Here is a 16340-nt window from a genome sequence, read left to right as displayed (position 1 = left end):
GAGATCCGCGCCCTTTACAACGTGCTGGCCAAAGTCAAGCGGGAGCGGGATGAGTACAAGAGAAAGTGAGCGGCTGGGGGGGGACCATGAGCCTGCGGGAGAGGGCGGGGGGGATGCGGGCCGCTGGCTCCTGCAGTGCGGGGAAACGGGCGAGTCCCTCCCTGGGGCGGAAGGAAGGATTTGGGGTGTGTGGGGAGGCCCTTGAGGACGTGGGAACATGCCTCCCCCCACCCCTGGGCTCCCTCCCTGGGGAGGATGCTCGCAGGATGCTCCCATGGGTTTGGGGAAGACTCTGCCTCCGGGAGGGGGGTGGTGGGGTTTGCATCTCGACTTCACATCGAGAAAATTATAGAGTCCTTCCCTGGGAGGCCTTAGGCTTGAAAGGAGTATTGTCAGCTTGACTTTTAGAAAAAAAAAAAAAGGTAAAAAAACTCCTTTTTGGAGAATGGAATTAATCTGTTATTAATACTGCATTGCATAGTTACTCCTAAATTTAGCTTGCCTTCATTTTCTGATCTGATCACTCCAGTAGTCGATTTTGTGTGCCAGCTCTGAAATTAGCTCAGTGCTGCAATATTTGGGTTGCAAATACTGCAGGGGAAGGTTTGCACTCCAAGATGTTCCTCTGAATTAGTCAAAACAAAAGCCCTCACGGCAGCCTTTGTAAACCCTGGTAATCTGAAGGCTTCTCCCAGCCTGTTGGGAAGCCGTGGGTTTTTCACTGGTGTTTTCCCTGCCGTGATGGACAGCGTTCCTTCTGGTTTGCTGTATTTGCCTGCTCAGTGTAGCTGTGGCAGAGATGGAGGCCAGGGGAGGAAAAAAAAAAGGTAGTTGGGATTCTGCAGGGTGATTCCTGCATTGTCTGAGGAGCTGCCTGTCCTCTGGGGCTGGTGTGGGCACTCCCGTTTTGGAGTTTGGTCATCTTTAGGCTTAAAATGTGTTTTTTCCTTTTCCCAGCCTTGTATTTTTTTATTTTGTGCGGAACAAATTCAGTCCTTTCTTGGGTTTTTTTGAGGCAGCCGGCGTTTCCCGGCTCTGTGGCCTGTGAAGCGTAGCTGAATTTCTTCTGTCCAGGGAATCAGGACTGCAGTGAGCTCTTTGCATACCTCTGGTCATCAGCTTTTATAAAAGACCTCTTGTGAATTAGCTTGGTTTAGAGAGGTTTTATAGGCAAATGTATCTGTTCAAGTAGCAATTTCTGGCCTGTTCGTTAACTAAAGTACTGTCTCATTTCAGTGCATAGTCTTAAAGCTTGTGTGCCTTGATTACTCTGTACTTTGTGGCTGGAGCACCTACTGAAGCTGGATGGAAAAAGAAATTGGCTTCTTTTTTCAGTCTAGGATAGTAGAAGTCATCGTGGCACGGGATTGTTTTTGTTATGGTTGGTACCTAGGAGATGGAAGTAGTGGTGCTTCAGAGGAAGTTGTGCTTGATGATGGTTTGGTTAAGAAAGATACGTGTTGGGTGTGGGGTTGTGGTGCCAAAAGCTGGGCAGACTTCTTTTTAATGGATACTTGAGTTACTTTTTTCTCTCTTAGGGGAAAGGAGACATGTGGGCCATTTAAGTTCAGTCTTTCTACTGATATGGGGTTGATTCTGTTTGTTTTGCTTCCACTTGCTGTGTGCAGAAAATTTTCACCCCAGAGCCTGTATTCAGGTGTGAATGCTTGCACACTTGTGGGGACTGCATGAACCAAATGAATTCAATGGAATGAAGGAGGCCTCTTTGTAGGCTATGACAGATCTTACTCTTACCACCCTTTCTGCTCATGAAACAGGTTCTTCTCCTGATGCTTGAAAATAAAATTTGATTAATACATATCAGCATACTAGTGCTATATCTGCAATGTGTCTTATGGTATGTTCATTCCTGTGTAACTGAAATGATTATTCCACTCTCCTGTGACCTTCACTCATCAGATGGACATCACACCTTAAGCCATTCTTAAGTGACTCTTTTGGGGTAGATTGGCTTTTTCACTGGTGGCCTTGAGCACCCTTTTGCATGCTTACGGAGTAGTACTGTGCTGGTTTAGATTTAATTCTCTCAGTCAGAGTAGATTAGTCAATTTGATTTCATTACCATGAGCTAATGGGGTTTTGCAGTGTTTGTCAGCAATCCTGTAAAGATTGGTACCAATATTTTGTTGTTTGTTTTTGCAGGGAAAGGATTCTCTGTCCTGGCATGTTTGTGTCTATGTATATGTATATAAATACGCACTTTGGGTTTAGCTTATCTTGCTGTGAACCCTTTGATGATCAAGTTTTATTTAGGGAAATGAACTCCAAGTGGAAAATAAGCCTTGTTCCCATCTCCTTACGGCACTGTTGGGGCCTGCGGAAAGTTAAGTGTGCACAAGTTTCGAACGCAGACTTGGGATCTTGCAAAGACGTGTGTGTGTTTATAAACAAAACCATGGGCAGCCCCATTGCCTGGCAGGCGGGTGGGCCATTGGAATGGCACTGCTCCAGTGCGGGTAGCTTTGTGTTGGAAACACCACATTTGCTAGGTGTGTTTGCGTGGCTTTATGCTCTGTTGTTATTTCACAGCAAGAAAATAACCATTTGGTGAACTGGAGAACCAGCAGGACACTTTCGGGCCTTGTAACCTGGCCAATAAGCCACGACTCGATACGCAAGGATGCCGAAGCAGATAGTGATACGTTACATTTATTTCCTAAAACAATGGAGCCTTTTTTTCCTTTCCAGGAAGGGCACTGCTTGCAAATGTTTCTTGTTTGAAATATTTGCCTACCCGGGAAACGCCAGACAGGTGATGACATTGCCCAGTCAGTGAATACTGCTCAAGTGAACGCTTCAGATCAAAGCCATAGCTCACATGTGATGTGTCTGTTGTTGAAGACCCAAACTCATTGATGTCATACTCTGTGAATTGAAAAAATGAAACAGTGGGATTCAGAGGTGAAATAATCCCTTTTGTTTCCTTTCTTTTAAAGGTAGCTTTACTGCGACCCTTAAAAATAATACTGAAAGATCATCTAAGATGCCCTTTCCAGTGAAATTTTGTCTGTGCAAATTTGAGGATTACCAATGGCGGCTTCTCAGGAATGTTCAGTTCCTTTGTTCTGTTCCCCAAAATAATTTTTCTTGGACGTCCCAACACGAGAAACTGGAGTTCTGAGGTCTAGAAAATATTAGAGTGCATAGTCAGTAGAGCAGCTAGATCATATTTTACCCACGTTTTTGTTTGTATCTGAAGTACAAATGAGGAAATGTTCCCCCTAAGGAGCCCAGCAGATATTTCAGACCAAAATTGCTTTTTTTTCCTTCCCCAGCTGATTTTATTTTACACAAATGGTATATAAATTTGAATATTTTTCTGCTTAACATGTTGTCTTAATCTTACAATATTTTCTTAGTAATGATCATAATTGTACCCTATGCATTATGACTTCAGCTGTGGGAGTTAGCAGTTGGAGGAGATTTATAGGAAAAATGAACTTAAAATTTTCTTTATGTTTGAGGTTTTTTTTTTCCAAACGGAGCTAACATTTAGAAGAACTTTTGGCCTTAGATCTGATTCCAGATCCTTTGTATCTTTTTATGCGGTGTTACCCTTTTAACAAGAAAAGGTGACATTGCCCACTTTCTTTGCAGTCAAACTCCATAAAACATACTTTCGGGGCAGTTATCTGAAAATGGAGGTAAGTTGAGATTTTGTAAGTTGAAACACAGAGGTGAATTGTCTTTTTTTCTAGACAGAAAAAACAAATCGCCTCCTTTGAGGTGAGGTTAAACAGTTTTGTGGGTTTTTAAATGGCCAGTGTTTGAATCTTGGATCTGCCCATCCCTCTGACCGTGGGTAACCAGCCTCTCCGAGGGGGATAAACAGATTTAATTGCAGGCATGTGACTGTGCTGCTGTCCTACGAGGCAGCTTGGGTTGCTGTGATCTGTGTAGGTTCTTTAGAAGAAAAATCTGCTTTGTGAATAGTGCCGGGGACGTGGAACCAGCACAGCCTGTCATTACGTAACTGCCTGTCCCTGGTACGTGCGTGCTTTGGGGTCCTTCAGGCTGCTGAGCTGAATGGGGCCTCAGCATCTCGAATGAAAGATGATGCTCGGTGTTTCTGTAGGTAAGATATTACAAAACAAATGTGCTTCCCCTCCGAGTTATTCAAGTTATGTTGCCAATTGAGGCTGAAGTGCTGACAATCTGTCTTCTGGTAAAGCAGGGTGTCAGAATGCGTGCTTATGGACTATGTCAGGCTGCGATGCTGAGGACAGGACACGGAGCTGGCGAGAGGCGCTCCTTCGGGCGAGGTGTCTCACCTTTCAGCTCCCAGACTTGCACGGAGATCTCCCTTGAAGATCTAAGCGCATCGCTGTGTGTTATGACAGTCAAATCGCTGCTGCGTGTGGTCAGCCAGAGTCTGCTGACTTGGTGAAAACCTTCTGCAGTCATTCCCTCTTCTCCCTGCTTTTTTTTTTTTTCCCTTTAGCTGCAAGAAGGCTGCTGATCTGTCTGTGGAGAGCTTTAGTCTGAACACTTGAATAGATTTGTATATTATGGTTTCAAAATTGTTCTTAATTGGTGCAGATATTGAGTCTGCCAGATGTTAGTTGTCTTTTCCAGCGGAGGCTTAACTGTTACTAAGGGTTGAACTGGAAATAATTGTTTTACCTCAGGATGGTATTTCATTTGGAAGATTAATAAAGTCCACTTGAAAAAGAGATTATCTTAAATTTGCTGCAGCTGGAAAGGACAAAGATTATCATTGTCAAAGGCAATGCGCGTCAAAACTAACTGGATCTCGTTTTTTTAAAGGGAACTTAATAAAAATGTGCTTAAGATAAACCCTGGAGGAATGTCTGAAAACTTTTAAAGCTAAAATATCAGTGGTAACAAGATGCAAATGTTACGTGTAGACCCAATCAAAAACAAATAATTTTTTTATCCCTATAGAAGAATGTGACCAGCATGCTAGACTTCTGTCCCTCTTTCAATTGGTTACAGAGCTGGTAATAATGCAGTCTCTGTGTAAATAGACGTATTTAATTCTGGTATTTCTCCTTTTCTTTTTATGTTTTAAAGGTGTAGTTATGTTTCAGAGTGGCTTTTCGCTGAAATTTGGTGTTCCTTACCACTTCCAAAGCAGCCACACGGTTTTAGAGATTTTTGGGTACCCCTTATAAGATGTGAAGTTTTGTGTTAAATGCTCGCCCTGATGAAACTTGATACTGAGTCATGAAAAGGCTTTTTTCACTTGCACTGGGAGGACATGTGTTTTCTCTGTGAAGAATGGATAGAATTGCCTAATGTGAGAAAACTTGGCTGTAAAACAAAAACATACATCCCTTATAATTGTTGGTTGGAGAGCTGTACTGCTTGGAGCTGTGCAAATTAGGTGCTATAAGAGTGTTTATTTGGGTGTCATTTTTCTTTAAATGATGCCATCTTTCCTTCTAAAATGCTGCTACAAAGACATGCATTTACGATAGACGTGAATATCTGGAGCACTTTAACAAATCTCCGATTTTTTAATTTTTTTCTTTGCTGTGGTATGACTAGAAACTGGGACTTTGGGTTGTAGTAATGTAGGAGAAGTTTTGGAAGGAGAAGAGGACGTTTCCCTTTGATCCTGCTTTCTAACAGTGCTCCACAGTGGGACTGGGGCTGTACTTCATTAAATATTTAAGGAGAGAAATCTCTGTGTGTGCTTTACTTAAACTGGTTTGTAATGGGAGCGACCAGGGAGAGCCAAGATATGTTATGACTGATTTGAAATAGTTGTCGTAGCTGTGTGAGTTAGCTCTTTATTCTGAACTTTATCTTTGGTTGACTGTTACCTCTGAATTCTAATTAAAAACATGAATTCACAGATGAACCAGATTGGATGTGGTGGAGTGAAAAATCACCGCTTCGTGTTGTGGTTAGAGTTTCAGAGAAACCTGGGCCAGGATCTGTGCTGTATTCTTCAAAGAACAGCTTCCTCTGCTGCAGGAGAACCACAGGACTTTCTCTGTGTATTTTGAATTTACCTTTTGATTCTTCCCGTGACTCACGGTGGGAAGCTTTGGACTTTCTGGAGGCGAAAAAACAGACTTTCAAAGCACAGCTTAAGCATTAAGTGGGTCTGGGAGCAAAACCCCCCAAATAATCTCTGAAGACCCTTGCAATTTAGGGCTGAGGTGAAAACAAACACAGAAACAAGTTATTTCTAGCTCTTTGTCATCTGTAATCATAGGCTTTCGTTGCAGTAATGCAGTTTGAGTGCTGGGCTTGTAGCTAAAGAAAGCACTGAACCCACGTACAGCTCAACAGCTGCTTTCTTGTGGTCAAGGTTTTGTGGTGATGCTCTGCCAGGTCTTAAGTTGGCTTCCCGTGTATTCTTTTCTGTGACTAAATTTATTTATTTTTTCAGCCTGCTAGAAATATTCACAGGATGTTGTTCTTTAGGGCTTAAGTCTCCATCTTAATGTTTAAGACCAGCCTTTTTGTTTGTACAGGAAAGGAAGAGATTTCTTTCTGTTTGGTCCTTTTTAAGAAAAAAAATCAGAATTTAACACTATTTAGTATGCTATTTAGTATAACTGATGCTCTTCTGCAGCCTTATGACCTCTCCGAACTAAAAATTATCTTGTTCCCAGAACCCTGAACTGGTAAGTAATGAACAGGAATAAAAAGTAATAAGTGGGACAAGACTGATTTTACTTAGTAAACAAAGTGCAAGGAAATTATACAGTGCACAGCTGTGCTTTTAAAGCAGATTTCAAACTCCGTTCTGCTCTACCCCACCGTATGTCTCGCTTCTGTGGGGTAGTTTCTACATTTTACTGTCTCTGGTTAGGCTTTGTACGAGTGCTTTCCAGCTGCTTTCACATGCTAGTATTACCCGGTCGCATTTCTCTCAAGTTTCTGTGCGTGTACCTCCCATCCTTGCATCTGAAGTGAAGGAATCACAGAATCACTTTATTATATGTTTAGAATAGGGATCAAAAATAAGACCATTGTGATATGGTGATAGCTTGGACATACCAAAGTTTACTGAATTTAAAATATCTTGTTGATATGCTTCAGTTTGGGGTTAGAGGTGTATGACTGTAGCTGCTGACCTAGAGATGCCCATGCCTCCTGATTAAGAAGGAGTCATTTAGGAGGGGGGAATTTAGTTTTGATGCCAAAGAAATTGCATCTGAAGTGAAGGAATCACAGAATCACTTTATTATATGTTTAGAATAGGGATCAAAAATAAGACCATTGTGATATGGTGATAGCTTGGACATACCAAAGTTTACTGAATTTAAAATATCTTGTTGATATGCTTCAGTTTGGGGTTAGAGGTGTATGACTGTAGCTGCTGACCTAGAGATGCCCATGCCTCCTGATTAAGAAGGGGGGAATTTTGTTTTGATGGCAAAGAAATAAGTAATGCGTATGGTGTTTCGTAATCCCTGGCTGTTGCATAGTCTAGAACCAGTTTTTACCAGATCTTTCTGCTTCAGAGTAGGTTTCAAAAAAGCTAAGTTGATATAACAGTGCCTGCTGGTGTGGTACCTGCGTTGCACAGGTCCTGCGAGATGTTTGGGAAAATGATTCGGTGGCTTCTAGTAGTGCTGCAGAAAGGGAGACGTAAACTTTTACCATGATTGCTTGTTTTTAAAAGCCTGGTAGAACTGAAATTGGTAGCATTTGTTTAAAAGACTTAAAATGTGTGGGAATAGTTATCTTCTGTTTTATTTGCTGAGAGGGGTGTTGATCCATGTACAAAAATGACATCAACTCTGCCTCTGGATCTACTTCAATAACAAGAGCATCAAGAGAGCTGGGAGAGAATGGTGCTCTGTGCCCATTAATGATGCGTCCTGCTTGTTAATGACACAACATGGACTGGTTGCATTGTTACTGTGTGAAAGTGAATCACAGATGATGCACTTCTTCAGCCTTTTGTTCAAGCATTTCCACACTCTATAACTCATCGACACGTGACTTGATGGTTACTGGACTCAATTTGGAAGCGTTCTGCTGGGCTCAGTGTATCCTGCTCCCCTCAAAAGATTGTTAATTTGAATCTTCTTCCAAGTAGATCTTGGGACTGAACCTAGTCACGTCTGCTTTCTGTGGCACGGCTTCAAAAATAAGCCCACTGCTGTGTTTGGGAGCTTGTTCTTACTGGAGAGTTGTTCAGTTGTCCCTTTTTTGTCTTTTTCTGTGTGGAAACCACCAATGTGCATTGATTTACAGGAAGATTTTCACTCCGTGTGATCAAACGGATGGCTTGCATTGCTACCGTTTGTAATGAGGTTCAAAATTTAATTTTTCAATCTGATGCTAATTTCAGTGGATTTATTCTGAATTTGCACTGAAATACAATCGAAACAAAAACTTGGTGTTAGAGCCTGAGCCTCAGTTCAATGTAACTTCATAAATCTCTTGGTGCAGTGGACAAGCCAAATGCTTTGATCTCCCAGTCTTAAATGGTTTCACATATCCGAATAGAAATTATAAAGCCTTTGTGAACAGATGAACCTCAGATAAAGTTCTGGATTGTAGGGTTATCAGTACACAGGTGTGCCACTACATTACAAACCCAGTTTTGTTTGCTTTGAAATGTATGAGGGGTTTGTATATGTAACCAGAGATCAATGGTGGTTGAAAGACATGATGGTTTGCAGACTCCCTATGAAAATGAGGAATGCCAGGGAAGAATTAACTTAGTCCTCTTCATGTGGGCAAGAAAATGTACTAATTTACAGTATCTCATTAACACAGAGAACAGAGATGTTGAAGGAAGTGGTGATGTGTAATAGGACTGGATCCCCTTTTACCCTTAAATATGTTGTGTTTAGTCCACCCAGTGACTTATGCTGGAATTAGAGATCAAAGGGATCCTGGTTCAGTATTTATTCCTAACCAGTGGTTTCAATGGAGAATGTATTTCTGTCTGTGGTTTCTTACAGGTATAATTTGGCCTCGTGTCTCTGAGGGGAGAAAATAGAACTAAGTTGTCTTTTTTTTTTTTTAAATGAAGCTTTCTCTGATACATGGAACAGAATTTAAATTTAGCAGGCCTATGTCTGTTCAGTCATAGCAGGCAAGTTCTGGTAAGTCAAATCTAGTTAACAAAAATACTAAGTATTAGTGCAATTTGACATAGAACGGCATGGGTGCATTAATATGGAGTCGCAATGGGAATATTTTAAGGGTTCAAAGAAAATACACCCCTTGTAAGTACCGAAAAAAACCCCTATTCCCCCTCTAAATATTTCGATAAGACATTGACCATATGATGAAGCATTGAGCAGTCTGGATTCTGTTCCTAACTCTTCTACAGATTTTTTTCCCAATAGCTATACCAGAAGCACCTCACTTTTAGCTGTTTCTGTCATCCACACAATTTTGAAACCTCCCCCCTTTTTTTTTGTTTGTTCATTTGTTTAAAGAAAGGGAGAAAAAGGAAGTGCAAAGCCCTTAAGATCTCCTTAATTCCCTGGAAAATGTTTTTCCACTAATCTGTATTCTTTACCAGAGTGTAGAACTGCCGGTTGTCAGTGGGAGACCAGCTTTTCTTGTTAAAAGGGACAAAGTGACCCTGGGAATGAACTCCCACGTGCAGAGATGCTGTACAGAATGTTATCCTTTCAAGAATGGCTATGTAAGTAAGCTCATTTTGTGATAACTATCCCTGAAGGACAGCAAGCTCCTGGTGGCAGCTTGTGATGAATCTGCAATAAACCCATTTTCCTTCATAGCTTCTCTTCCCTTTTGGGCATTAGATCCTTCTCTCCATTTATATGCAACGCAGTCAGACTCTTCCCTGTTAAGTTTCAATGGCTGGAAGGAATTTACTGTCTTCTCTACTTCTTATTTTATGTAAGAGACCATAGGAGCCTTACAGTTGTCGTGTCAAGGTAGGCCATATTGCTGTGGGTACTGTGAACGAGTTGTTGGTGCACTGAGCTGCTGTCATTTTGTTGCAGCTCTGAAAGAAGTGTCATCCTATTTTCAGACGTACAGTCTTTCTCCAGTGTTCAGTGAAGCATTAATTACTGTTTGATTTTTCTCTTCTAAAATCCACAGTGAGATATGTCTCTAGACCCATGGGCAGGGATTTATTTCCCATGGTGAGCTAGCGTGGCTCATTCCTCGAGTGGGCTTTGATTTAGGTGGAGTTTGGGTCCATGACTCAGCCTAATTCTCCTGTAATTGCAGGGCAGTCGAAAGGCAGGGGAATGAGGTCATGGTCTCAGTCACTCCATTCCTTTTCACTGGCCTTCTGCATTAAAACCAAGTTTGAACAGCAGAAGAGTTCCAGTACGTCTCTTCCCCTCCTACATAGCACAGAGTTAGCACTGCCAGTAGTTTATACCCCCCACACTAATAACAACTTGCATTCTGTCAGACTGCCTTAAAATTGGTTTTAATTTGTGAAAACTTCACAAAAGCAACTTTGCAGCAGTAGGCAAACTGTGCGTGCTGCCTTCCAGAGACCAGATGAGGCTTCAGTAGGGCTGGGACTAAAATTGTTGAGGGTGTTCCAGTGTGGGACAGTGTTCATCAAGGTTTTTTTCATTGTTTGCCTGTGAATTCAAGTACTAAACAATTATGTTCTTGGGAATTTATGTAACCAAGACAGAAAAAACAACTATTATGTTTGTGTGAATTTAAGACTGATCTGCCTTTGTACAAATATTTTTAAATGCCTAATCTGGAATTTTATGTCCTCCTAGCTGTCATCTTTATTAATTCGCTTCCGTCTAAATGGCATGGTACTGTGGTTTAATGGTAATTCTGTAAAGGCTAGTCACCATAATTAACTAGAAATACTAAACTATATTAATCTGCCCATTGTGCTAGAAGTGATTAAAGCAGCTTAAACAGAGTGATCATTCTTAACATTACTTGAAGGACCATGTGGGAAGTACCGTGTTATTTCCTCAAGTGTCGTAGGAGCCTTTGAAGAGCAGTTTCTTTCTTGCCCTTTGTTAATACTTGTTCTGAGAATTCTGATACTGCATATAAAAGCTACACTTAACTATATTTACCTCTACAAAGGTAATAAAGCTCTTAGAATGTAGAGAAGATAATGGATGTATAGGAGCATTATTTGGGAACTTTGCTGCACACTAGGTATGCATCCCACCTGCCTTCCTGACTCTTGAAGGCAGATAAGCATTATTTTAATAAACAGTTTACTTTATCTTTAGTAAGTTCAGTAAAAGAATTTCATATTGGGGCAGAGATTAAGATGACCTCTAGCTCTCAGTTTTGAGGCTGGTTCTTAAAGGAAGTGGAGGGAAGGCAGAGGGAGATAAACCTAAAGACAAGGCAAGGAGAGCTGTGAACATTTCAGCTGCAGCTTACAATTATTCTCGACATTCAGGCTGAGGCACTGCAGAACTGAATGAGAATGTTGTGGTGATACTTTCCTGTAGGATCTCTGGTTCTTTTCCACGGAAGAGTAATCCCGAGCTATTATCACTTGGTCTTATCTCGAAGCCTATTGAAATTAGTTGGAGGTGATAACAGCAGGGTGGTTACAACAGGGCTAGCAAAGGGAATCGCTGTGTACAGAAAGCATTTTCTTTTGAAATCTGTAAGTCAAATGAAGATCTTTTATGAGAGAGGATATTAAAATACCAGTGGTTTGAATTTAGGACAGGTTACGTTCTAACAGCTGAGCTTAGCTAGTTATACATTTAATGACACAGTTCAGTATTTCTTTACAAAAATGAATCCGTTTTTCCCCAAAATGGTTGACTTGTATGAATACTGAAATGCAAGAAGATGGGGAATTTCTGTTGAAAAGGGGGTGAGGTTTATGTGTTAGTAGATTACAGTAGGTGTTGGAAATGGTGCTGTCTCTGATCATTCTGTGCTGTGCCAATGACGTATTTCTTTTTTTTTAAGGTCACTAGCTAGCCCAAATGCAGCACATGCTGTTTAGGCTGTTATATTCCTGAAAGCAGTTCTTCAGAAGGCTATCGGTTTAACTGGGATTTTTCTTTTAGCTGTTAACTGTGGAAATCCGGCAGACATCCTTGGTTTGCTCTCCAGAGTAACACTGGGCTTCATTCTGATTTATTATGCAAACCCTTCTTCCCAAGAGATTTAGCTGGGGATCTGTTTGGTGGAACTCAACTTGAAGCCCACAGACCCAATGTGAGTGCTAGAGTTCCAGTGCTAGAAAATCCCTGCTCCGTCCGGAGAGGGCAGCGGCAATGCTCAAAACATCCAGGATTTCCTCTTCATAGCAGATTGTCATGAAGTCATAAGGCAGTTCTGAAAAGAAATAATCCTCACCCTACATGGGAAAAATTTCCTGTAGTTAAAAGCCTGCTAGATTGCTTCTCTTAGAAGCTATGATGTAAGAATCTTCCATGTAGTCATGTGCATCAGCTGAGATAATGCACTATTTTAACTTGGCAGCCTCCAAGAGGACATTCATGAAAGCTTTCATTAGGTGTTTATAGAAAATAGAAAGGAAATTCATGCCACAGAAGTTTGCCTGTACTTTCCGACAGCTTAGCATTAGATCTTATTATGGCTTTAAATCTCTTCTGTAACTACTTGTCTCCTCAGCTGCCAGACTTTTGGCAAGGTGTCTGCATTTTGCTGAGAGTCCTCAGCAGCAGTAGGAGGCGAGAAATTACAAGTCAAATGTCCTGAGCACCATGGAAATACAAATGTATTTTTAAAATGGTGATGGAGTGTAGATTAGAGCGCGCTTCAATGACATCTTTTTAAAGCTGCTGCAAGGCTGGAACTATATAGAATTACACTCCTTTGTTACAGTAACCGTTCTTGACTATAAGTAGATTTAAAATCTGTTTTATTGTGTGCTTTCTTTTTCTTACTCTTTCTCCTTCTGCCCAAAAGCCTGTGGAAAAATCTGGATTCTTCTTGTGCTACTAAAGACTTGAGGGAGAACGTTCAAAATCAGCTCAAGTCTCACGTAATGGGTCTTATGGAACAAGTTATGTCAAAGTTTGACGTGGTCATGTGTGCTAGTAATACTTTTACTGACTTGTTAGATTAATTATCAGGTGTTTTTTATATTACTGCTCTAAAATTAATGAGCTGAAGTTGAGGTAAAGAGCTAAGAGTTGGAAGTGAATGTGCTAGAGAGAACAGAAACAGGATGGGGGCCCCTCTGCTTTAGAAACCACAGTGTATCAAGGGCAGATCACTAGTTAAATATTTAGCATGGAGGCCAGGAGTTGAAAGTCATACTTGGTGGCAGGCTGCAGAGAGCTTTTATTTATTACAAATATTTGCTTAACATTACCTAGTGTGTAGTTTTTAATGGCATGGAGGTTTTTTGTAAAGTACTTGTGTATTTCTAGACTACTCAAGTCTTGCATCTTAGCAAACTGTTAAAACTGTATTGAAGGCCTGGAATAAGACTGGATTTATTTTTTTTTTTAATTACTTTTTTTTTTTTCTTTTAAGACAGTGAAGCTTCAGATTCTGGGACAGGCATGCTGGTGCCTATCTTCTGCTGTTTAAATACATTTGATTAAATTAAGAGCATTAAGCAATTTTTAAGTTTCCCTAAACAATGGATGGATTTTTCTGTGATTATTACATGAGTCAGTTATAATAATCCCTTTTCATTGTGCAGTTTCGTTGCTGAAACCAAGCACTGCAGTATTGTTGGTAACTCCCTTATAAACAGCCCAACTTCCAATTTGCAGAAGACATTTTTCTCACTCTGTTCTGTTTTAGTGTAACCTGTATTTATTTCAGTAATGATGTGGATGTTGGGGATGAGCTGTCCAAAGGCATCACGTGGCTTTACTGGGACACCAGGATAATGGCACGCTGTGTTCCCCAGTTCAGACTCCTTGTGCAGGCTCCCCTTTGTCTGCGCAGGGTCTCTGAAAGCTTGTTTTGACCTCTTCAGTCCAGGAGATCACAATTCTACAAGTTTCTCACATTAGCACTCGTACCGGGCTATTTCTGTATGTTGACCAAAAAAATGTGAGATGATGAATAGTGTATGCAATAATTGCAATGTAATTTAAAAGCACTGGATGGGCTACTGTTTCCTGCCCTGCTATTGCAGGGTTAGCAAAAAAACGACTTCAAGATGTCCAACTTCTGCTTCTCATTTGTTCAGAGACACTTGGACATATCTGTCAGACCCACATAATGAAATTTAACCCCCCCTGTCATACCAGAGGTGGGAAGATAAACACACAGCAGCTCAGAAGGAATAGAGGATAATGGGCAGCTTTTTTACTTTTACGGGAAATAAAACCCCAAAAAAGTAATTAATTTTATTCAGGCTCATAGTCTCTATTCTTTGTCCTTCACTTTTAGTTTTATAGCGTCGGTCACTGTATTTCAGAAGTGTTTTCTTCAAAGAGGATGGTCATTAGTCAGGAGTTTACTTGGTTGAATTTTACAGCTATTTATATGTATACTGTGCCAAAGTGTTAGGACAAAACACCTGAATGCTTGACATCCTAAACATCATAAAATTGCGGCTTGTTGATAGGCAGAGTTGTAAAACAATTGTGTGTATGCGATCGGCTGTCTTTAATGCATGAGGTTTTGTAGTACTTATGTTTGCTAGAGATTTCCTTACATGGGAATTCAGCATTTGATAATTAACTTGTAGCTAGCAGCACTATACAGTGCTGTAATCCTGTGCCTTTCAGATTACCTGTTTCAAAATGAGTCAGAGTAATTACTTTATCTGCAGTTACGACAACAGTTTTACAGGAATGTAATGTTCTTTGCCTTGGCTGTTTCATAAGCTGCGCTTGCAGTTGTCTTCTGCAGGCCTGGAGTACGCAGAGCTCTTCCGGAGACTTCAGTGGCAAAGGAGATAAGCCTTTGCCATATTCATGTATAGCAATGAGTGTAGTGTTTCTATTTTCTAGAAAACAGTTTAATTTTACAGAACTGATACGAACCTGGACTCATTTATGAGCTAAAACTGAGACTATAGTACTATGGCTTTTGAGACTGCTGGTGTGATGTTTGTAGAATTGGGATTTCTTCCCAGTTGTATTAGTTGCTCGAGTTTGCCTTTTCCTCTTTTTGTTACTGTGCTAGTCAGTGGGTTGCTGGCACAATGAGTGCTCTCACCGTGAGAAACAGCCTTGGAAATATGATGCTGTCCTCCAATATGGTGAAATCAGGATGTGTCCATCTTCCTTAATTTCCTTTTGATTGTTAATAGAAATAGAGAGAGAAAGGAAAAGAAAAAGCGGAAATACCTACAAAATGGGGGAAATGCCTTGGACTTAATTCATACAGGGGAAGACAACTGAGAATCTGAGTGTTGTCCTAGGAGGGCTGATGTAGTAGCTACCTAGGCTACAATAAAGTATTTACAAAGATGACTTAATTCTGCGTAGTTGAGCTAAAAAAAAGCCCAAAATGCAGTGCTCTTGATTCTCATCTTGCCAAAAGTGTCAGGCTGTATTGATCTATGTCAAATGGGTGTTTGGGTATAAATCTTATCAGATGTTTCATAGTTAGACCTAATCACATTTACTGTGCCATGCGTGGCTATATCGTATCCTGGAGCTGACTTGCCAAGCTAACTGTCTGACATTTCCTTTCAGAATAAAATGTCACTGCAGGTACCTTGGGGGCACAGAGACGTGGCACTGGAAGGTCCCACTCCCCGGCAGTCTGCTGAATTCTGACTGATTGTAGAAGCTGAGCGTCCTATTGGCCTAGAGAGTAATGCTTGTCTGTCTTAATGGCAAAGAACATCTTGCTAGAAGTTGATATCTAATCTAGTTTGTTTGGCAGCTCACGTCTGTGATGTGTTTCTGATAGCTGCAAGGCTGTCTCAGTAAAATTAAGGGCTGCTCTCAGTAACTGGAAGTTTAAAGTTCATCGTAACATTTCCCTTTTGAAGTGGGAAATTCCTAGAGGCAGGCTTTGGAGCAGTTCCTCTTCTGTGTTGCACGTTTTCCCCCTCCCCACTTCTTAAGTCTTTGTCTACTCTTGAACTATTGGAATTTTTCTAATTGTTGACTGTTTTGTCCCTACCTTGATCTCTTGGCTGCTTTTCCTTTATTGCACAGAGTAAATCCTTAAACCCCCAAAACAAGCCCACAGGCCAAACTTGTAGGCTTTGCATTTGCCCGAGTTGCTTTTTTCACAAGGCTCTTTTGTTAGAAATAGATCTGGGCTAGCTTCAGTCACTGCTAAGCTTACTGGAAAATGGAAGGCAGGCAGTCCTCGCTTTCTCATGTTACTGAACAAATCCCCCTCCCCTTCCCTGGGGTCTGCTGTACTGAGCAAAAAAGCTGCATTTCAGCTGTCAAAAACTGCAATAGATCCACACTGCAGAATTATTTGTTCATGCTTAAGAGACGTATATTTGTTCAGGGGTTGTAAACACTGTCATG

At 41.0% G+C, this 16340-nt stretch overlaps 1 protein-coding gene across 1 annotated transcript in view; it reads left to right on the top strand.

The window, feature by feature from the left end:
* Positions 1-3: 3 nt before the first annotated feature.
* The window catches only part of IFFO2 (intermediate filament family orphan 2), a gene marked incomplete at its 5' end in the record, with an annotated part of 35169 nt that continues 18832 nt past the window's right edge, over positions 4-16340 (top strand). Inside the window, one exon of the mRNA XM_010181754.1 lies at positions 4-65. Coding sequence (XP_010180056.1) covers positions 4-65 — 62 coding nt within the window. The remainder of the gene's footprint in view (positions 66-16340) is intronic.

Source organism: Mesitornis unicolor, unplaced genomic scaffold, assembly GCF_000695765.1.
Source record: "Mesitornis unicolor isolate BGI_N332 unplaced genomic scaffold, ASM69576v1 scaffold2613, whole genome shotgun sequence".
NCBI lineage: Eukaryota > Metazoa > Chordata > Aves > Mesitornithiformes > Mesitornithidae > Mesitornis > Mesitornis unicolor.
The sequence above is the reverse complement of the archived record's forward strand: the minus strand, read 5'-3'. Positions and strand labels throughout refer to the sequence as shown.